This window comes from Hoplias malabaricus, chromosome 1 (genome assembly GCF_029633855.1).
Source record: "Hoplias malabaricus isolate fHopMal1 chromosome 1, fHopMal1.hap1, whole genome shotgun sequence".
In the NCBI taxonomy this organism is placed as follows: Eukaryota; Metazoa; Chordata; class Actinopteri; order Characiformes; family Erythrinidae; genus Hoplias; species Hoplias malabaricus.
In genome coordinates this window covers 82,145,628-82,168,865 of record NC_089800.1, presented here as the reverse complement: position 1 = coordinate 82,168,865, position 23,238 = coordinate 82,145,628, and the positions used below count along the sequence as shown (strand labels likewise).

Below are 23,238 nucleotides of genomic sequence, written 5' to 3'. Positions count from 1 at the left end.
TCAAGATGGGTGGTGACCATGGTGGCCATTTAGAAGTCAGCCATTTTGGATCCAACTTTTGTTTTTTCAATGGGAAGAGAGTCATGTGACACATCAAACTTATTGGGAATTTCATAAAATTGGTTTTAACATAACTTTATTCTTTCATGAGTTATTTACAAGTTTCTGACCACTTATAAAATGTGTTCAAAGTGCTGCCCATTGTGTTGGATTGTCAATGCAACCCTCTTCTCCCACTCTTCACACACTGCTAGCAACGCAGCAGGAGAAATGTTAGAACAGGTTTCCAGTATCCATAGGTGCTGCACATCTTGATGGCTTGGTGTGGTGTATGGGGTACAAAGATAGTGGGGCCATTCTTCATCAATGGAAATCTCAAGGCCACTGGATGCGAAATTGCTACACGATGATGTGTTTTCCTATTTATGCACTGAAGCTGGCACGTTCCCTGAGTTTTTTCCAGCAAGATTGTGCACCACTAATACATCCCACACCCCTTTTATCTTTGGGGTCACCTAAAGGCAATTGTCTATGCTGTGAAGATACGAGATGTGCAGCACCTGACACTATGGATACTGGAAGCCTGTGTTAGCATTTCTCCTGAGGTGTTGCTATCAGTGTGTGAAGAGTGGGAGAAGAGGGTTGCATTGACAATCCAACACAATGGGCAGCACTTTGAACATGAAAGAATAAAGTTACGTTAAAACCAAGCACACCATTGTTTTTCTTGTGAAATTCCCAATACATTTGATGTGTCACATAACACTCTTCCCATTGAAAAAACAAAAATTAGATCCAAAATAACCGACTTCAAAATGGCCACCATGGTCACCACCCATCTTGAAAGCTTTCCCACCTCCCATATACGAATGTGCAACAAACAGGAAGTCAATATCACCAACCATTCATTCATTCATTATCTGTAACCGCTTATCCAGTTCAGGGTCACGGTGGGTCCAGAGCCTACCTGGAATCATTGGACGCAAGGGGACACACCCTGGAGGGGGCTATCACCAACCATTCCCATTTTATTAAGGTGTATCCATATAAATGGCCCACCCTGTACTTTAAACCTTAACCCTGACCCTAATCTAACCTTAACCTCAAGCTCAAAAAGTTAGAAGTTGCATTTTGATGTTGATGTATTGGAACAGTGTCATCAGTGCACAGAAACTCTTGATCATAAAATAACTGAATCATAAACATAACGTAGAAGGGTGATTCTTAAATCAGGATATTTTCTATTAACATTTTAACTTTTGAAAATGTAATTTGACTTTTACCGTAAAACTCATCCATCTCATTTAGCTTTAATTTCTAAATCTTTTCTAAACCATCATGCACCTGATGGTGGAACTAAAAACCTGTAATTACCATCTCTAAGAGTCTTAACCACTTCACAGTAATGGCAATTTTCAGCTTTTAATGGAAACAGATGCTAGCTTGTGGATTTGTGTCAGTCAACAGTGTAAGATTAACTTTAACTACATATAAAATACAGGGTTAAACCGTTGACATTTCCAGACATAGCCAAGTCACTTTTCTCTCATGTGCCCATTTGTTGTGTCCAAGGTTATGTCATAAACAACTTTACCTTCAAATCATTCCCTATAAAAATCACAGGCAGCTAGAGAAATGACAGTAGCATTGGGGACAACAAAATTGCTCAGATACATCCAAATGTTACATAGATATGGGCAAAAATATTTTGTGTATTTGTGTATTTTTAGGTTAGAATAAAATCACACTCTGTGATCTCTATTTATCATTGTATTGGAGCAAAAACATTAAAGTGTGGGTTGGGGACATGGACAAAGTAGCAAAAAATTGATGTTTAAAACATAAAAAACCTAATAATATCTATCTATTTTGTAATAATTATTCTTTCTAACCTTGTAGTATTCTGCTAATTTTAGTATCACCCATACATGTTTTAAATACTTTATCCAAACTGCTTCTTTTCATTGTGCATGCACTTAATTTTGGATTATATATGTCAGTGGTTTTGTTTTGTAAGGTAATAGAATTTATAAGCTATGGATAGGTAAAACTAGCCTTATAATTGCAGTCCTTTCATAACACTGTACTGAGACAGAAGTTTTAACAATACAAAGTATTCTAATAACACTAATTACTCAGGGACTTTGCTTAGACAGCGAGCGAGCTGGAGGCTGAAGGGCCCACTTCCAAAGCCTCAGTATCACTGACGTCAAGTCTATGAGTTAAATTTACTTGTCCTTATTTCACAGCACACCAGGGATGCCTATTGATTCCTTTATGTTTAGCTGAGGAATTTTGAACCGCTGAGTGAGAATATAAAAGGCATTAGCTTTCAGCACAGAGACCACGTCCACCTCTGCCATGTGGCTAAATAATAACCTGGGAGGAATTAATGGCATCAGCGGGGTGTGACCTTTGTTGCCGAGCCGGTTATGTGAAAGCACGTAGACTGCAAACAAGCCTCCAGACTTGGCTTTGTATGAATGGATATCAGAAGGCCCGATGAGTGCAGAACACACAAACACACATACACACAAATTATGTTGTTAGTCTAGAAATGTGCTCGGTGTGAGTCGAATGGATATGGGTAAATGCCAGGAACAGTATACAGGGCAGTCAGTAATACCAGAAGCCCAGGCATTGCGTTTAGCTTTTATGTACAGGGAACAGTTCATTGTTCTGAATATTGGCCTGAACTGGAGAATATTAAAATGTGGCTAATTTGGAAATTCTGAAAAATTCCATAGCTCAACATATTAGACAATAAATATTCTCTGTCTGCTCATATAAGAGGACTGAGACCTGAACTGTACATGTATCACTCCACATTACAGGTATGTCTTTTAACCATTGGCTATAACACAGCAGCAGAAACACCCTTTATCTCCAGGCAGATTTAAATCTCTAGGCAGTGTTCAGAAAAGCAGAATCAATTCCACTAAAATGCCATTATAATTATGGCAGGACACAGACTGCGCAGTCTCTGCTCATCCACCACAGAGCACTTTTAGTCTGTTGCCCATAAAAACCACCTCTGCTCCTTCTCCATTTACAAAAGCTGGCCTGCTGTACTGAAGACACTGACAAAGTTGCAAACTACAGTTAATGAAAACTTTTGTGTTTGAAAATAGCATAGTCCAGTCCATAACTATGAATGTGGGCAAAGACAAATAAAAAACAAACAAACAATGTTATTTTTTGTTTATTACTCTTAATAAGAGATTTTAGCGCTGTTGTATATAAGCCATATCATTTTTAAATAACTGGCTCATGTAGGGTGACCAGACGTCCTCTTTTACCCGGACATGTCCTCTTTTTTAGACTTAAAAAAATGTCCGGGCGGAATTTCACAAACGTCCGGGATTTTGTTTTTCTAGAGCTTACATAGAATTTCGAGAACTTTCGTTCACAAACTAGTCCCGCCCTCCCCTACTCCGATTGGTTCGCTTGAGTGAGAAGGGGGAGTGGTGAAGTAGCCTAAAATATTCGGATTGATCGGTCTGACTGTAGAGCTACCGTTATTGTTCGATAACCTTCTCTGTAAACATCATTTGTTTACATCAGGCAAAGCTCATGCCGAAACGTAAGTGAGGGGCGAGAGCTCACCCCCCACCAGCCCCCCGCGAGACGTGTCCTCTTTTTCACCATCTCAGATCTAGTCACCCTAGCTCATGTATATCAATCATTGTAATATTACAATAAATCAGCATGTAGAATTGGAGTGTTGTGCACCGAAACATATTTCCTATCACTATATAAAAGAAGTTTAGTATCAGGTGCACTGCAAATTTTTGTTTCCCTGCAAAAGAATGCAATTCAGATTGAGCTGAATATTGATTGGTTCCATCAGAGCAAGAAAAACAGGCAGCTGTAGAGTGAGGAGAGTAATGTTCGAGTAATTTTACTTTGTATGTCAAGGTTTTCTTTCAGCATATTACAGATAATACTAGAGGAATCTCTTCACCTGGTGTTTATAATAATTCTCCACATACGTATAGCTGCTGGCATCTATTAATGCACTCAGTGGTCCATATTAAAAATAAAAAAGAGCAAATAAATATTGAGTGGTTGTGAGATTACAATGAGCATTTTATAATGACTTTGAACAAAACAGATTTCAAGACTATCTTTGGAGCAGGATTTTACTTCAATATTTAAGGGGTTAAGTAGGGGGTTGGACCGATGATCAAACATCAAGAAAGAACTACTGAACAAAGACCCTTTCATCTACATGAATATGAGCTCATTGAGCCGGTGGTGTGGCATACTCTCTGGATTTGTTTGTGCATAGCCCCTGGTCTGGAGCATTTCAGTATCTACAGACAAACAGCATCTTCGGCGGGCTCTGTGCCTGGGCTGGACACAGGATCTACATTCCAGCCTTGCTGCTGGGTGGCTATAGATGGAGCTGTGTTCCTGGCTGTCCTTTAGGGAGGTTCTCCTCCATTGTTGAGCAGCTGGCACTGCTCTAAAAGCAGACATGGGTGAGCTTACGAGATTTGAAGAGTGGCTCTTCAAACATTAAAGATTTTTTTTTTTTTTGCGCCATTTCCTTTTTTTTTGTTATGTTGACTATCATTTGCATCTGGCACTTTAGCCTTTCTTTCCTCCCCATTTTTATTGATATGGCTCCCTGTACAAACAATCGTGCGAGCGAAACTAATAAAAAAAAAACAGCATAAAAGAAAATCTGCCGCTATTGCAAGAAAGCCGAAATATAAAAGCAAGCACCCACCGAGAGAAACCGAAGCCATCTGCTTGTGCTGGGGGGACAATGGAGACAAGAAAGAAATGCTTTTGACAGGAAACACAAACACAAACACATGCGCACACACTTGGAGTTACAGGCGCATCGTTTCTCCCTCTCATCTCTGAACAAATTATGCTGTGTTTGTAATGTTCATCGTGGCTAGGTCTGTCCTGCTAATGTCAGGAGCTGCTCACTTTTGCACATGGCGTTCTGTGCCCGGCCTGACAGCCTAACCCCTGATTGACGAGTGATAAAATATGGCACACGAGACAATTTCATTTGTGACACAATAAACACATCGACAGATTAAAGAGAACCATCTGTGTGTGCCAGCGATGGACGGCACCACAGTGTTGCCACGTCAAATAAATGCACACTGGCAAATGGCATCAAGGACAGATTGCAGGGCAAATATTTCACTCCGAATGTCAGCCATTTAACATCCACGCCCTGTTCTCTCTCAGAAATGGAGAGCGATGGTGATTGCCACAGTGTCGCTCTTGGATCTTTCTGAAGATTAATCTCTTATCACATCTGATGATATGCTGAAGTCATCAAACTGTGAAGTGGCAGGCGAACGTTTGAAGTTTTCAGAAATGCCGCTTGGCGCTTCAAATCCTTTAATGTCAAACACTTTATATGACCCCAAAAAGCACTTCACTAGAAGTGTAGATGTAACAGCTGTGAGGAAAAAAAAAAGAAATAACAGTTGTTTTTCCACCACTGGATGTAGAGCCAGCTGTGTATCATCAGTACTTTATTTAACATTATTTATAAGAGAGAGAGAGTCTCAGTTTCCCAGGGACATGGGAGTGACCCAAATAAAGCTATTTTAATCCTATAAAAAGCAATATTTTCTATGTAATTACTAAATAATAATGATTCTAATAAACCCAGGATTCTAGGAGCTATGAATAATCCATCATTCCTTTTTTCATGCATTCATTTTCCTGTAGAATCTTCATCTTGATCAGGGTTTAACGTTGGTGTGGAACCTACCCTAAATCATTTGTCACAAGGCAGGACACACCCTGGACAGAGGCCAGTCTATAACAGGGAATTACATATTCACACCTGGAACAATTTCACATGCCCAATGTACCTAACAACAAATGTGTTTGGATTGTTGCAGGAAACACACACGGACACAGAGAGAACACCACCACCTCCTCACAGACAGGGACACAAGGGCCCTGGAGCTACATGGCAGTGACAATATCTTCGGCCACCATACTCCACCACTATAATATTAAACACATCCCTGCTCTGTAGTCATTTGCTGGTCTCCTGCCCTCAGGCCAACCTGAAATCATGCAGAGAATCTACAACCTGTGAATGGACCTAATAAAATGACCACTGTGTGTAGTGTACATAGAGGTCTCAGTAGTTTATTCATAAGGTCAAAACAATGTGTTGAACCAATAATGTGTAGACTCTAATTCTTTTGTACATCCCCCCCTGCCAATGCCTGCCAAAGATGATGTTTTATTTAGTCTGCGCTGACCTCAAAGAGTGAAAATCAAATCACTGAAATGATGAAGCAAAATCAGGAGCACTTAAAGAGATTTAGCTTAAGAGCGGGCCTCACAGTTCGCTCCAACTTCACAAGCAAATGGGCTTAGCTCCTTTAATCCAATCCGTTTGCATTAATGAGGAGCACTTCTGTTTTTCACTCTCTGTCGCCACGTATTCAGGGTGAGAAGTGGTGTGCGTTTGTTATTCTGCTCACAATCACATCAAGGAACACGCCTTTCTACTCAGTGCCCTCTACGAGTCAATGTAATGGTCTTATTGGACTTGTATCGTAGACATTACTGCTGAACTAGCCCACAATGTGTACACAGCATATAAAATGACTTGGTTTTTAGCTTTAGCAACAGGTAAACAAGGCTGCACAGCATCAAGCCAACACACAGACCAAAGGTAATTGATGTTTAACAATAATGGTCAATTTACGTGTCTGGTGGTTAAGCAACTGGCACACAGAGTACAAGATTATCACTGTTTTTGATCAATGAAACACCTTATGGGCAGCAGTTTTCCAGAGTGACTATGGGCCAGCGAGGGCTTTTCTTCTTTTGATCAATTTTTTATTTGATTTTTACACATGTAAAATATTACAAAAAGAACAAAAGAAAGAAATAACAAATAAACATATCCAGATATTTATAAAAAAACAAAACATCCCATTCACTGTCATACTAAGTAGGAAAAGAAGTGTACAAGGTGAGTATAGGCTAATGAGTTGGAAGCAAGTCCTTAAGGGCTGATCTGATGGTATCCCACCCCACAAAAGTAGCTGTTTTGGCTTTATTAATTCATGGCAGTAGTCAGTTCAAGAGAGACTGTCATAATAAAATAGTAGCTAATGTTCAGAGAGTCGTGTTTTGGGATTAAACCAATTATATATAACATTCTTTTTAGCTGCTGTTAAGCCAGAAAAAAAATAGTCTCTTCTGAGCTAATGTAAAGGTAAAAGAACTATCATCACACAACAAACAGAGACATGGATTTTTTTCTATATGAATCACAAGAAAATCAGAAATTGTAGATAGAATGTAATCCCACAACTTAGAAATCGCACTGCAATCCCAAAACATGTGCTGAAATGTACTGGTAGATTTAGTGTTACAAACAGTACAATAAGGCGTAAGAACCTTACCCATTTTATATCTTAAGTATGGAGTGAAATAAGCCCTGTGTATACATTTATAGTTCATTAACTGATGAGCTAGATTCGAGGTAGCAGTCAAATTAAGCCATATCTCATCCCACATAGGCTAAAAGGCTAAATGCTTCAATTCCCTTTCCCATTTAAGGGTTATATCCAAGGGAGAGTAAGATCTGTCTAATATAGAATTGTAAATACGTGTTATAGCCCTTGTTTATAAGTCTGACGATTAAGCCATTCAGACATTGGATGTAAGGAGATTGGACACTCCCAGGGAACTTCAGATGCCTTCATGGCAGATCTGCGCCTGAGATACAAATAATTAAGTAACATTATTTATTTTCGAGAATGTACATAAGCCAGAGTTATCAAACAAGTCGCCAAAAGTAAAAATATCCTTTTCCTTCTAAGGGGGATATATAAAGGGCTGTCCACCAGATACAAAGCTGCAGTTATACCATAGTGGTGTAAAGAAGTTAAACTTAACTGGGGCACCTGTAATCTTTTCCACTATTCGCAAGGCTTTCAGTGTAGTTGACATAATGTTTCCTAACTTAAGTCTTATTTGCTTTTGTCCAAGCCCAGTATATGGTAAGTCTTGAAGCCTATGAGGTTTTATCATAGCTTCCTAAATAGATCGCCAAGAAACTCCTGAATCTTTCTCTAAACAAGAAGCCATGGCCCTTAGCTGGAAGGATAAAAAGTAAAAATTTTAGGTTAGGTAAGGAAAGTCCGCCTGATTATTTCCATTGCTGCAGAGTAGTCTTTCTAATTCTAGCACACCCCCCATCCCAGATGAAATTTTAGTTAAGTTTAGTAAATTCAGCTGGAGGAGTAAGGGGAAGCAGGTGGCATGGTGGTGCAGCAGGTAGTTGTGTGTTCGATTCCCACTGGATGTCTGTGAGGAGTTTGGTGTGTTCTCCCTGTGTCTGCGTGGGTTTCCTCCGGGTGACTGTCTGTGAGGAGTGTGGTGTGTTCTCCCTGTGTCTGCGTGGATTTCCTCTGGGTGACTGTCTGTGAGGAGTGTGGTGTGTTCTCCCTGTGTCTGCGTGGGTTTCCTCCGGGTGCTCCGGTTTCCTCCCACAGTCCAAAACCACACGTTTGTAGGTGGATTGGCGACTCGTAGGTGTGAATGTGTGTCTTGCCCTGTGAGGGACTGGTGCCCCCTCCAGGGTGTATTCCTGCATTGCGCCCAATGATTCCAGGTAGGCTCTGGACCCACCACGACCCTGAACTGGATAAGCGCTCACAGAAAATGGATGGATGGAGTAAGGGGAAGCATGAAAAAAGGAAATTGATTCTAGGAAGAATATTCATCTTTATCACTGAGATTCTAACCGCAAGCAAGGCCTTTAAAGAGCTCCAGTGATCTAGGTTTTGCATTAAGGTACCAAAATGTTCTTTTGTTATCTTTGATAAAGAGGGATAGATTTTAATTCCCAAATTGGTGAACGAGGCACTGATGGGAATTGATGGGGGCAACTTTACTGACCTTGCCATTTCATTTAACAGCATGAGAGCTGATTTGGACCAATTAATTTCATATCCTGAAAATGACCAGAATAGATCAAATAATTGCAAAAGATGATTAGAAGAATAATCTATGTTAGACAAAAAAAAAGCATTATATCATATAAAGAAATGTGATGTACAGTGTTATATATTGTTACAGGTTCAATAAGAGTGCTTTGTCTGATGGCCTGTGCAAGTGGCTCTAAACTAATGCAGAAAAGGGCTGGAGAAAGAGGTCAACCCTGTCTTGTACCATGTCCCAAGGAAAATGGCATAGATTTTTGATTACTTGTAAGCACAGAGGCCATTGGGGAAATATACAAAACTTTAATCATCGAAATAAATGTAGAACCGAAACCAAACTTGTTTAAAACTAACCATAAATAATCCCAATCAACTCTATCAAAAGCTTGACAAGCATCTAAAGAAAAAATAAACTGCACAGGAATATAGAACTGAGTCTGCAGCTTCTATAATATGTAGTAGTCTTCGTATATTATCGGCAGTGGATCGCCCCCTTATAAATCCAGTCTGATCATAATTAATTATTTTATTCATTACAGATTCCAAACATAAATATAATACTTCTGCATATAATTTCACATCACTGCAAATCAAAGAACTAGGCCTTTAACTGATGCATTCTAGCAGATTTTTACCTTACTTCAGGAGCAAAGAAATCAACAATATGCTTTGATCTCGATGAAAATATTTGGTTTCAATTGCATAATCAAAAGAATTAAGCACCAGAGGTCCGACTCCATCCCATAAAGCTGAATATAATTCCGGAGGAATACCATCTATTTCAGGAGGGACTGAAGTGCATTTTTGAGCTCTTCCTTCCTAATAGGTTGATTGAGCATATTTCTTTCTTGTAGAGAGAGTACAGGCGAATCTAACGAATGCAGAAAAGAACAGCACCTCTCCTGATCCAGTAATATATCAGATTTGTATAATTCTCCAAAAAAATCTTTGAAAGTTTGATTAGTAGTATCTGGATTAGTTGTTATGGTACCCTCTTTCATTATTATTATGTTGATTGTTGCTGTAGATTCACTGACTTTTAATTTTAATGCTAACAGTTTACTTACTCTTTCCCCATTATAATAGTATTTTTGTCTAGTACGATGAATAAAGAAAAAAAAACAAAAACAGCCACTGAAATAGAATTAAATTACCTTCTTAGCGCAGTAAGTTTATCCAGATTGTCTGCAGATGGGCTATGCTACTGTTCTGCTTCTGCTGTTTGAATATTATATTCTAATTCAGTAAAACCTTGGTTCCTAGCTGAATTTGCCATAAAAGCAAAGCCCCTTATAAAACATTTAGTAGCCTCCCGTAATATTTGTGGGTTTCCACAAGATACTTCGTTAACCTGTAAAAATTCCTGTAGTCCTAATGAGAGTTGCTCAAAAAATGTAGGATGAGATAAAAGACTATCATTAAATCTCCATCTAGGGGCACGTGGCCTGCTCTAAAGAAAGGTATATTTATAGCAGAGAGGAGAATGGTCTGAAATGAGGATAGGAAATATGTCTATATCAGACAGATCACTCTGAGTGCCATGAGAAATCAGCATATAGTCTAGAATATATCCTAGAATAGGATTTATGTCGAGAAGATTAGAAGGAATACTTCCTAAGATTGGAACAGGAAAGCCACCATAGATCTACAAAATAAAGATCAGAAATAAAATTATTAAAAGCTTGTGAATATTGTGGTTGAGTATCAATACCTGAGGAGCGGTCCATTGTGGGGGAAACAACAGTATTCATATCACCTCCTAAGAATAGGTATTGATCAGGAAAGTCACGCCTACATCCCAGGACTCCATTTCCCAGAACGCACCACACAGTCACATGACTATCCACCGGTCTCCCTCACCAGAATTCTAATCATGCAGACCTGTTTGTATCCCTATATATACTCCAATCCCTGTATTGTTCACTGCCGAGTATTGCCATGGTTTGTCCCAGCGTACAAAGCGTTCCCTTGAAACTAGTCTAACGATATCCTGTTGCCTACTCCTTGTATGTTATTTCGGTTTACGTATCTTGCCTCGTCCCTTTTGGTATTGTTTGCATTCATCGGTATTTGGACTCTGCCTGATTTTTGACTACGCTTATCGCTTCTTCCCTGAGGTACTGTTTGCTCCTTGTGATTGAACCTTGTTTGTTTTTTGACTACTCTTTTGGATCAGTGTTAATAAACTGTTTACTGTGATCCGCAAGTGTCAGCTCTCTGTCTGGTCCTGACACAAGGTATTGCGAATAGTTGGGACAAATGCTTGATCAAACTCATTAGGTGCATATACTGATGCAAATAAATTTTTTTTATGATAAATCTTAACCACTGTGTATATAAAACAGCCCTGGTTATCCCCTCCTGAAGTTATAACTTGAAGTAGTGACTTCCTATCCTGCACAATAAGAACACCTTTACTTTTGTTTGAGGCACAAGAGTAACTGAATACTTTGAAATATTTATTCTGGAAGGGGAGTACAATCTCTGATCTAAGGTGAGACTCTTGAATTAAGACAAGAGATATATGTTTGCATCGTAGGAAGTCCATTCAGACCTCAAAGATTCCAGCTCATAATATCAATATTAACTATTAAGTTATATGTGGTGACGTGGTGTTGAACAGAAGACCTCCCTTGCATGCTATATGATGCTATTATTGTGACTGAAATAAGATCAGTAAAACGCTGTGAAAAAACACAAACTATAAACCAGAATAAACAAACACACAATCCGCAGGGAAGAACGTTTCCCCCAGGTTTGTGACAAAATAAACGGTTTTGGAGCCGTGACTGCTCCATGGTAGCTCCCATCTCTCCGACTATCAGCGAGAACCTTCGGATGTAGCAGCATTGGATCCAGTTGCAGAGGCCGCGGGTAGTGGTTGAGGCAGAGCCCCTAGCTGGGTCTTGCTCAGCGGTCCACTAGTATCCATCAGCACTGTGACCTCCAATGTTGTTACAGCAGTCTTACCAGGCTGGTCCGAAGTAGTCACCAAACGAAGGAAATCTTCAGCCACTTCTACCATATGGAGTTGTACATGCAAGCTGTGGTAGTTCACTCTCAGAATCGCAGGATACCACAAGAAAGACCAGAGCTGCAGACCCATGGCGTGTAAATGCCTGAACATCTCAATCCTGCCAGCTGTTGTCTCTTGCTTTGTTGTTTCAACTTTGTTGAAAGTAGGTTGTGCATTCCTCGCACCCGTCAGCACTGCTTGTCTATCGGTGTAGTTTAGCAGTCGAAAAGTTCATGGCTTGAAATTGTTGTTGCTTTCTCTTACGCGATGAGCTCTCTCTATTGGGATCTCACGACCGGACAGTGCGGGAATCCATTTTGGCAAATGCTCCTGATGAAAGTATATAGCATTGGGGCTTTCCAGCGACTCAGGTAAACCCACTAGTCTCAAGTTGTTCCTGTGGCTCCGGTCTTCCATATCAATGAACTTAACTCGCAGTTTATCAACTTCGCGTGCCTGCTCCTGTAGTCGGTCCCAGTCTGTGCGAGCTGCTTGCTGAATGTCATCGACCTGAGTCTGTACGTGGTTGATGGATTTGCTATGACAATTCAGTTCATCATGAGCATATTGAAGGGTGGCTGTAATTTCTTTTATTCCGTTTTTAAGTTTTTCTAGTTGAAGAGACAGAGCGTTGTTTAAAGCATCAGCTACTGCCGTGGGAATCAGAGAATTTAGCCCACTTTGTTGCTTGAGGAGCACTTGCTTAATGCTTTTTAAGATGGCCGCATCCAGTTCTTCCAGCGAGAAAGAGGTGTCCTTAAATTTCTTCTTAACCGGTGAAAATTCAGTTTCTAATTTGCGAGATATTTTGCCCTGAGTTGTCATGCCACAGTTATCTGTAATTTAAAGAGGGAAAGCTTCCAAAAACAACATTAAACACGGTTGTTGGCAGAGCTCTGAAATTAGTGTGCCGCCATTGATGTGTTAGCCGGAGCTCTCAAGGGCTTTTCTACCTACTCAACCTACTGAACAATAAATCAAAACTAACTAAATAATAATAATTATAATAATAATAATAATATGTTACACTTATATACTGCCTTTGACAGAACTCAAGGTCATTGCTTTACAATGTCAGGGCAGGAGAAATGAAGGAAACTATAAAACAAAAATAATACTATTGTTAATTACAGGGAGTGAAATTATTCAGAAAATAGAGCTGTGAAGGTGAAAAGACAGGTAGAAATGCAAAGATTTGAAGAGAGAGCATTCCAGAGGGTGGGGGGAGCATCACTAAAAGACCTGCCACCCATGGTGAAAAGCCTGAAACTTGCATAAAAAAAGTTTTTCAGAATCAGAGGACCTTAACTTGCAAGATGGAACACGAGGATGTAATCAAACAGAGATAGGTGCAAGGCCATGAAGGGCTTTAAAGGTTAACAGCAGGAGTTTGAAGTGGAGGCATTCGAAAACTGGAAGCCAGTGTATCTGATGAAGGATCTAGATATAATGGAAGCATGAACCAGGATCACAGCATCTTTAGAGGTATAGGGCAAAGATTAGAAATATTGCAAAGATAGAAGTACGCAGACTTGGGTCAAATAGGACACCAGTGTTTCTCTCAGCAGAGGAGGGGCTGACTGGAGTATTTCCCAGGAAGGATGCAATCGAATAGACGACTTGGTACCAATGATCAAAACTCAGTTTTTTTTCAGAGTTCAGCCAGTGCATTAACTCCTGATTCTGTGTGTTTAGAACCAAGACAGATCTGTGAGTCATCAACATAGCAATGGACACTGGGGCCATGGGAAATAATATTTCCCAGGGGCAGCATATAGAAAATATATAACAAGGGACCAAGGACAGAGCCTTGAGGCTTGTTCAGACGTGTCACAGTTGTTATGCAATCTGCTTTAGTGAATATCATTCTAGAAAGTGTAACAGATAACTTCATATATATTTATGTTGGTTTTACTGAAAGACATATATTGTTGTCAAGCTGCCTGATGAATGAACACCTGTACTAATGTTACACAGTTACCTCTGTATCTGCCAGCTCCACCCACACATACTGCCATAGTTCTCGCATGTCCTATTGCATGGAGCTCATTTGGTGATCTTTTTTTGCAAGTTTTAATGAGTTTGCTAATCATGAGTGTAGCTTCTGTGTACCTCAGGGTACCATTCCAGTTTTAAGTGATGCAAATAACAAAATGTCACCACCCAAACATAAGATAATCTTCAAAAATGTAGATTTCAAATTCAAATCACTAATGATGGCCTTCAGAGTATTCACTGGTTCTGCTCCCATCTACCTCAATAGACTCTTAAAACCATACGTTAGCGCCCGCCCTCTCCGTTCCTCAAAGGAGCGCCTACTAACACAACCAACCCCCCGTACAGGTCAGTTGAGGCTATTCTCATCTCTGGTACCACGCTGGTGGAACGAGCTTCCAAGCACTATCAGAGCAACAGAAACCCTCTCTGCATTCAAGAAATCATTGAAAACCCAGCTCTTCCGAGAGTATCTCTTGCACTGAATGTCTTTCTTTAATGCACTTATTACTTCCTGGCATTTTGCACTTAATGTAAGGTACCTGGTATAATTTGTGCTGTAGTTCGAATGTTAGATCCTCTTTTGTAAGTCGCTTTGGATAAAAGCGTCTGCCAAATGCATAAATGTAAATGTAAAATGTAAATTTACTTTCTATTGGTCATTATGATACTATGTAAATACTATAAGATAATATGTAAATAGCATAAGCTAAAATAATGAGAAATTTTACATAGAAAAATTAGGTGATGAATGTATGGCTCTATACGTGCACATTTGTGACAGGCAAAATAACAGTATTACAGAGTTATAGCTCACATGTGAATGTGCTTAATCCAGGCCTGTAATTATTCTCAATGACTTACAATTTAGATCTATGATAAGTGTTTGGTCAGGACTGTGCAGCTGTTGTCATGCTGCCATTTGAATTGACTTTAACATATACAATGTTTTGACTCGCAGGAAGTCAGAACTTCTGGTTGAAATGGTTTTCTAGAGATCTGTCATGTTACACAGGAGGGGAATATTCGAAATGCACTGTTTTGATGAGCGCCTCAGAAGGAGTTCTAGCGGAATTTCAGGGATGCTTGTGGCAAAATTACTAATGTTCCTTCTAAGAGGATTAAACCTTGATTACTATCAACAAAACACGTTTAATTACGAGCATATCATTAGAGGTTATTTGTGTAATTTGCATGATTTTGCATTATCACATTGCTGGCCAATATATTAAGTGTATAAATAGGTTTTAAAGTGTTCTTTGTTTAACGTATAATTGAAACTCAAAATTTAAACATGCTCCTGCACTGTTGTCTTTTTCTGTTGACTGTTGTATAGAATGAAATATGACATTTGGCATGTTATACAACAGAAATAACCCAAAATGTAAGTACTTGGAAAATTACAAAAGAGTAGAATTTTTTGTTGCTGCATTTGTTATTATTTCCATCAGGAAAAATGCTCCAAAAACAAGTGCATTGATTTGTTCGGCTCTTGGGGATAATGTTGCATCCAAAATGTATGTGTGAGTTTATATTATATATATATACACACACATTCTCCATTCTTCAGTTCAAACATAGCAAATTTGTTATGAGTTATAACAAATATTATGAATACCTGGAGTGCTGTTTTAATTAATATACGTGATCATTTCTAGAGATGGTGTAAGTTACAGTTAAATGAACAGCACAAAAGGACCAAAGCTTTCTTTGACATTAAAGCTATAAACAGAGTTTGCATGTCTGTTGATTACTGTTGTCTTTTTAGTTCCAAGAGACCAGCAACTAGAAGCATCAAAGCCAGTGGGGTATAATTTCATATTAAAGGGAAATTGTACAATATCATGTTGCAATGAGGAAATATATAAATATGTGCTTTATTTAGACTCAAATCCCATCACAGACATAATTATGAAAATTAAGCAAGATCTCCCACTTTACTACTTGTTATCAAAGTGACAAAGCTCCGCAAATAACATCAGAGTTGCCCTCGGGGTGATGGAGTGGAGTTTGGAGAGAGGAGTACTCACTCGCAAGGAAGCAGTTCATGCTCAGAGTGAAATTATCCACAGCAAATGCCACGTCAGAGTCAGGAGAAATGTCTGCGATGAACTGGAGGTAGAACCTGATGAGCAAGTGAGAAAGAGAGAGATGTGCATTTAACTGATAATTATTAGGCAAACTTGTAAGTGCTGATCTTTCCTGGTTCCTTAATGGTTTCAGTGTTAAATGAACTCTATATAATCACTGCAAAAAATTCAGCAATATACTATTTATCTTCAGGTATATCATACAGGATTATTAACTTGGCTTGAGTGGAAATGGCTAGCATTCCACATGGGGGCAAAAGGGTGTTAAAGACAGACAGATACAAATGTGCAACGCCAAACATAGACAAAAATTACATAGCAAGAAACCCCATCAAAGGCGGCACAGTGGTGCAACAGGTAGTGTCGCAGTCACATAGCTCCAGGGACCTGGAGGTTATGGGTTCAATTCCCGCTCCGGGTGACTGTCTGTGAGGAGTGTGGTGTGTTCTCCCTGTGTCTGTGTGGGTTTCCTCTGGGTGACTGTCTGTGAGGAGTTTGGTGTGTTCTCCCTATGTCCGTGTGGGTTTCTTCCGAGTGCTCCGGTTTCCTCCCACAGTCCCACGTTGGTAGGTGGATTGGCAACTCAAAAGTGTCCGTAGGTGTGAATGTGTGTGTGTCTGTGTTGCCCTGTGTAGGACTGGCGCCCACTCCAGGGTGTATTCCTGCCTAGCGCCCAATGAATCCAGGTAGGCTCTGGACCCACCACAACCCTGAACTGGATAAGTGGTTACAGATAATGAATGAATAAAATGCCATCAATTCTCTACAGGGATGGAGCTCCACCACATCCCTTTGGGACCAACTAGGGTTGTGTTTATGATCCAGAATTAACCATCCAACTTCAGGATCTGACATTTTTTAATGTTCTTATGTCTGAATGACGTATAATCTTCACAGAAATGTTCCAATCTACAGTGAACACTGGACTTTTTTATCTACACTCTTTGACCATTTTAAACAGCTCCACTGATCATACAGGAGCACGTTGTAGTTCTACAATATCAGAGTGTAGTCTACCTGATTCTCTGCAAACTTTATTATTCCCATTTCACCATACTCTCCAATGATCAGGAACCCCACAGTACCACCAAAGAGCAGGTATTATTTTTGTGGATCATTCTCAGGGCTGTAGCGACACTGATGTGGTTGTGGTATCTTAGTGTGTGTTGCACTGCTATGAGTGGATTAGACACAACAAATTTGCCCAAGTTTTTAAACATGTCCACTCACTGTCCAATCTTAGTGTAGATCATCCTTCGCTTCAGATTGCGTTGGTTGTCCTCCAGTCATTCGTCAGTGGACACGGGACGTAGCTGGATATTTTTTGGTTGGTGGACTATTCTCAGTCCAGCAGTGGCACTGAGGGCTTTTACACTAGAAGCACCAACACTGGTCATTTTACCGGTGCTACATATAAAAAATATATTCTCTATATTGGGGCGCAGCAAGTAGCAAGTAGAGTCACTCTCACACAGCTCCAGGGTTACCTAGGATTGTGGGTTTGAAGGTGACTGTCTGTGAGAGGTTTGGTGTGTTCTCCTGTGTCCATGTGGGTTTCCTATGGTTTGGCTACTCCAAAGTGTCGATAGGTGTTTGAGCGAATGTATGAGTGTGTGTCACCCTGCAAATGTCTGGCACCCACTTCAGGGTTTGTGCCCGCCTTGAGCCCAAAGATTCTGGGTATGCTCCAGACCCACTGCAACCCTGTACTGGATATGTGTTTACAGATAATGAATTAATGAATAAACATATATTCTCTGCACTAGATGGGAATCCACCAGATTCATATTTATGGGCAGTGTTTAAAAACTCTAGCAGCACTACTGTGTCCGATCTACTTGTATCAGAACAAAACACTAATATACTGCCACCACATCAGTGTCACTGCAGCACTGAGAATGATCCACCAAATCACACCTGCTCTGTGGTGGACCTGTGGAGGTACTGACTATGAGTGAAAAAGGCTAATAAGGTACGCAGAACAACAGGTGGACTACTGTCTGTAAGTGGAGTACCTACAAAGCACAGGTGTATACTCAATGGCGCTGACAGGCTTGGCCTATTTGATTACATATGTAATTTGATTAAACTTCACAGGAGGGAAGTGTTTAAACAGAACCCAGTGTCCTAAAACGAGATCACCTCATCTTCTTCCAAATGCTTTACATTATACATAAGGGGTCAGGTGTAGTCTGTTAGAATGAGAGATGTTCCAAATGATCACCCTGTCGGCAGTTTCTGTGCTTTGAAAGCAGCGTTTATAACACACCGAACCTTTCCCTTGCACCACTTTGATTTCAACAAAAGAAAACTAATATCTGCTCTGGTCGGGGGTCTCACCTGGGGGCCCTCTCCAGGCATGTTAGAGAGGGTCATGTTAGCCCAAGACACCCAATTGTAGAATGATCAATAATGACAGAGAGTTACAGAAGATGGAGAAGGGCAATGCAGAATAATAATAAGAGGGAGATCCAAAAAAGAAATTTTAATCACTCTCCGAGGACCAGCATTAGCAAAGCTCAGGCAGTAAAGGAGGGAAAGTCCAATGAAGCACACAGAGATGAAACGAGCCCCTGTTTTTCCTCTCCTCTCTGCACTCTCACAAGTCAAGTGCCTTTGCTAATTGGAGTGAAAGTGTGGTTGGATGCAGAGGCCCATCCACATTGATTCCTTTTCTTCTCTCACTCTTTCCTTTTCTTTAGAAGTAAGTGATATGGTGGGCCAGGCCCAAAGCTTAGACCCGGCCCCAGTGGGATTCATTAAGATTTCAGGGTGAATGTGAGGTTTTAGTGAGAAGAGGAAAAAAAAATTAATGCAAATTAGGAAGAAAAAGGAAAAAAAATGTTCTACATTGGGAAAAAGACTGAAAGCTGCTCCTTGTTAAGCCACTTATGCAGCTTGTAGTGATTTCCACCTTTTATGTGTTCGGAATGAGATGTGCGCCTGCTGATATGTGGTAATCTACAGTGTGCTTCACAGACAGGTCTGAAAAATAAGTGCCAGAATATACCAACCAAGAGCCACTGAAATTCAAACAGGATAAATTACAACTGGACTTACGAGTCCACCAGTCCAAACAATGGGAAAGTGATGAATCTCCAGCCTCTGTCCAGCTTGGCTTCACCGGTTGAGTTCCACAGGCTTCTTTGGCTATCGGGTCCAGTGCTGTTCTCCAGGATCCACAGAGACAGAACACCTCTTGGGTTCCCACACACCTGGAACTGGACCTGAATGCAGAGGAGGGCAAAGTTGTCTAGGTCCTAATGACTCAAGTAATCGTAGAAGGACATCTTGTCTAAGCACAAGAGTAGCAATTCCAAAACTGCTGAGCATTTATATACGTTTATAGGGCATGTATCAGCAAAGTTTCTAAGGAGTAGACAGATTTTTATTTGATTTATTTATTTATTTTTTATCCCTTTTACTGTGTTTTTAAGATAGAGCACATAATGATAAATCTAAAACCTCAGATAACATTTCCAACAAAATAAAATATAATTTGCTAATAGGAATAACTAAGCAAATAAGAAAGGTATGAAATAACAAAATGTATCAGATTATACTTCAATAGTAACACTGATGTAAGACTGAAGTATTATTTATATTTTTCTTTTCTTTCTGTATAAATGAGTGTCCTGAGTCCCTGGAGGATGAATGGCTTTTTATAGACTTTCTGCTGCTTTTATCTTAGTTTTAGTTCTACGTAATAAAATTTGTCGTATTAAGGACACTAGAATTCAAGGTGTGGTGTGTTCCAGCATACAACAGCTAAATTTTACCATGGGAGAAATTACTTTGCCATGGGAGGCAGAGCTTAGAACCAAAAACTGTTGTGGTACGCTCACGGGTACATATTCAGTATCTTTAGTTAGGGAACATAAATGTGCCATATCGTCGCTATCCAATTAAAATCATGTATCTCCCAAAATAGTAACTTAACAGAACAAGGAATAAACCTGCTTAACTTTCAGTGAAAGTGAGTGGAAAAAAAGTATTTAATTCCAAGTAATTTTGGAGCATTTCTATTGGTCCATTCATCATTAAACGTTCACATGACGTGAAGGACAGCTGATGTCTTCAAATGATGTAGTAAACTAAACCATACAAGTCTTTAATTGGACAAAGCCAATATTCTCTATTAATCGTAGATTACATAAGTTGATTAATTATAAACTTATTTCATGCACCACTTCTTAACTCCTGGACTTAAATATTGTATTTCTGTGTTGCACAGTTCTATAATGAAAGCTTACACATGTTTACGTCTCCTTCTGGGGGATAGAATTGAATGCATATTTAAGGAACGCAGCTGGACTTTAACACCACTGTTGTATCTTAAAGAGCCATTTTCACTGTACTGTTTTTCTGAGGGTGTAGTGTATTGCAGGGCTGCTGCCACATGACACCTCTCACCCTGAGAATCACTGGTGCATTCTCAAAAAATACCCATGGTAAAATGTGCCAATACGAAGGGCCAAAGAGAGCTGAGGACAATGAGAAAGAAGAACAAGGAAAACAGACACAGCCTGGAGGTTTGTTGAATATTGTTTTCTTTTATGCTTGTGACTGATGATAAAAGGCTAGAAACAAAATCACTCCTACCTCCCGTGCCCTCCCTCCCAGGTTGTCATTTTTATTGCCACAATATTGTTCCAGAACCAAAGCATCACATTCCTTGACCTTACACTGCTTGATACCCTTCTTACAGTTTTACTGTGGAGTATTACAAGCAGAATGGACACTAGGTATGTGAGATATATCAGTGGCTGAATGGACACACACAATTATTATTATGAGATTAACGCAACTGATCCACACTCCACATTTGTCCATACCCTAATGCAAGGATATCATAGGAGAACATAGCAGATAAAAACACCACCACATACATGAAGAGCTGGAGGCTAAATTCCTGATCCTATGGGAATTCCACTGCTCCACCAACAATCCCTACAACATACTCACTGTAAAAACAAAACAAAAAAATAAAAACTACATTTTTTATGCTCCTGAGTAAATGAGATTTAAAAACCCATCAATTTCAAATAAGAATTTATTTTCTAAAGAAACCAAACATTGGTTTAACAAAGCTTTTTTTTTTTTTTTCAGAAAATAAATTCTATTTATTTCTATTGCACACTCTCAGGAAAAAAAGGTACGGTAGAGATACATTATTGTTCAGTAAGGTACAAACACTGTAAATGTACCTTTAAAGTTACAACAGTGGTTTTAAAGTCCAGTTGTGTTCCTTAAATGTCCATGACTTTCTCTTCTCAAGAAAGAGAGTTGAGTATTTGTAATCTTTCATTAGATAATTGTGTAAAATAGAACATAATATAAGTCTTGGAGATGAAACGAGGCATATGTAATCAACATAACTTTACTACCACATTCACAGCAAAAGGTACCACCAGAGTGACAATCTTTCTGAAAGTATATTTATCCTTTTGCATTTAATGAAATTATATATAATTTTAGCATGGCTGTCGATTGATTTAAAATAATAATAATCTGCTGCAATTAATCACATTGTCCCTTTTTAAGATTGTAGCTTTTAATAATGGATAATTAAATGTAAATAAAAACAGCAAGCATAAGATTAACACCATATAATTAAATGTAAATTGATTTCGTAAAAATATTAATTCACATTTAAAAAACAAATAAATAATAATAATAATAAATAACACTTTAAGTTGTTTCTTGTGAAAGTGAAAGTTTTATTTAATCCTATTACACACCAGTCCAGGTTCTTTTCATTTTCAGACGATCTCAATCTATCAAATCGTCCTTGGCCCCTAAGGGCTTTTAAAAAAACCTAACAGCTACAATTAGCCAATTAATAATAATAATATAAATTATAATTATCACAACTTTTAAAATATTATTATCCACCGATTTCCAATTGGTGCACCCCCTGCCACCCCACAGAGCACAAATGAAGTTTAATCTTGCTTCCTCAAACAGCCCTTTGGCGTACAGTAATTTAGTGATGAAAGAGCTATTACCACTCCTTCTGCAGAGTGTGTGGCTGCCTGCTGCGGAGCGTGACATGGCCAGCTGTTAGAGCAAGTGAACTTTCTCCAGCTCCAGCACTCAGACAAGAAGCACTGGCCAAGGAGAGAGGGATGAAAGCGCTAATCTAGAGTCGTGCCTCGTCTCTGGGCCTGAGCCAAACTGCTGTCATGGCCTGCTGTGCTAGCACACTGACCTGAGCTTCACACGTACAATGCCTACCCTCTGCCTGCCCTAAGCTATGTCCATAAACACTCAACCCTGTGCTCCATATACACACAGCACTCAGCCCTGACCTCTGTTCCTACCCACTCAGCACTGAGCTCTGTCCATAACCACTCAGCCCTGGGCTCCACACACACAGAGTACTCAGCCCTGACCTCTGTTCATTCTCACTGAGCTGTCCATAACCCTCAGCCCTGTGCTCCATACACAAACAGCACTCAGCCCTGACCTTTGTTTCTACCCACTTAGCCTTGAACTGTCCATAAACACTTAGCCCTGTGCTCCATATACACACAGCACTCAGCCCTGACCTCTGTTCCTACCAACTCAGCCCTGAGCTTTCTCCATAACCATTTCACAGATCTGACTCTCTCTCTCTCTCCCTCTCCCTCTCCCTCTCCCTCTCTCTCTCTCTCTCTCTCGTTTCCTTTTCTTTCCCTGTGCTCTCCCTGTCTCTCTCCCATCCACTTTCCCTCACATCCCTGTATTTATTTTCTTCTCACCTTTTCACAAATGTATAGTCTGTTTTTGCATCGTAGTCACAGGGGGAAGGGGTCTGTCACAGTTCTCTCACGAGCCAAAGAGTGGAGATTGGCTTTGCTAATTTTTTGGAAGGACAAAGGCATTACCATGTTACATTCACTTGCCAGATTTCCCTTTAATTGCATTGGAATTCCATTAAAATTAGAGTGTTACGATAACCTCATTAGACTTGATCAAGCCCTGGCAGTATTCATTACAACAAGTTAAGGGTAATTTTGCAATCCGTCTTAAAAAAAAAAATTAGATCCAATATAATCTTGGCCCTTGACACAAGATTTAATAAAAAGTGTGTGGATTAACAGAATGGAAGCAAAATATGGGCAAAATAGTTTGTTGCGGCACAAAGCAAGCCAATTCAGTTTTATATAAACGCTCACGTGCTATATGTGTAATTCAT

General features: G+C 39.7%; 1 protein-coding gene across 2 annotated transcripts in view; it reads right to left on the bottom strand.

The window, feature by feature from the left end:
• alk (ALK receptor tyrosine kinase) overlaps positions 1 to 23,238 on the bottom strand; it is a 453,640-nt gene that overhangs the window by 52,428 nt on the left and 377,974 nt on the right. For both annotated transcript variants that reach the window (XM_066675096.1, XM_066675104.1), the window contains 2 exons: positions 19,119 to 19,285; positions 15,999 to 16,093 (listed from right to left, as the gene is read on the bottom strand). In XM_066675096.1, the coding sequence (XP_066531193.1) occupies positions 15,999 to 16,093; positions 19,119 to 19,285 (262 nt within the window). The remainder of the gene's footprint in view (positions 1 to 15,998; positions 16,094 to 19,118; positions 19,286 to 23,238) is intronic.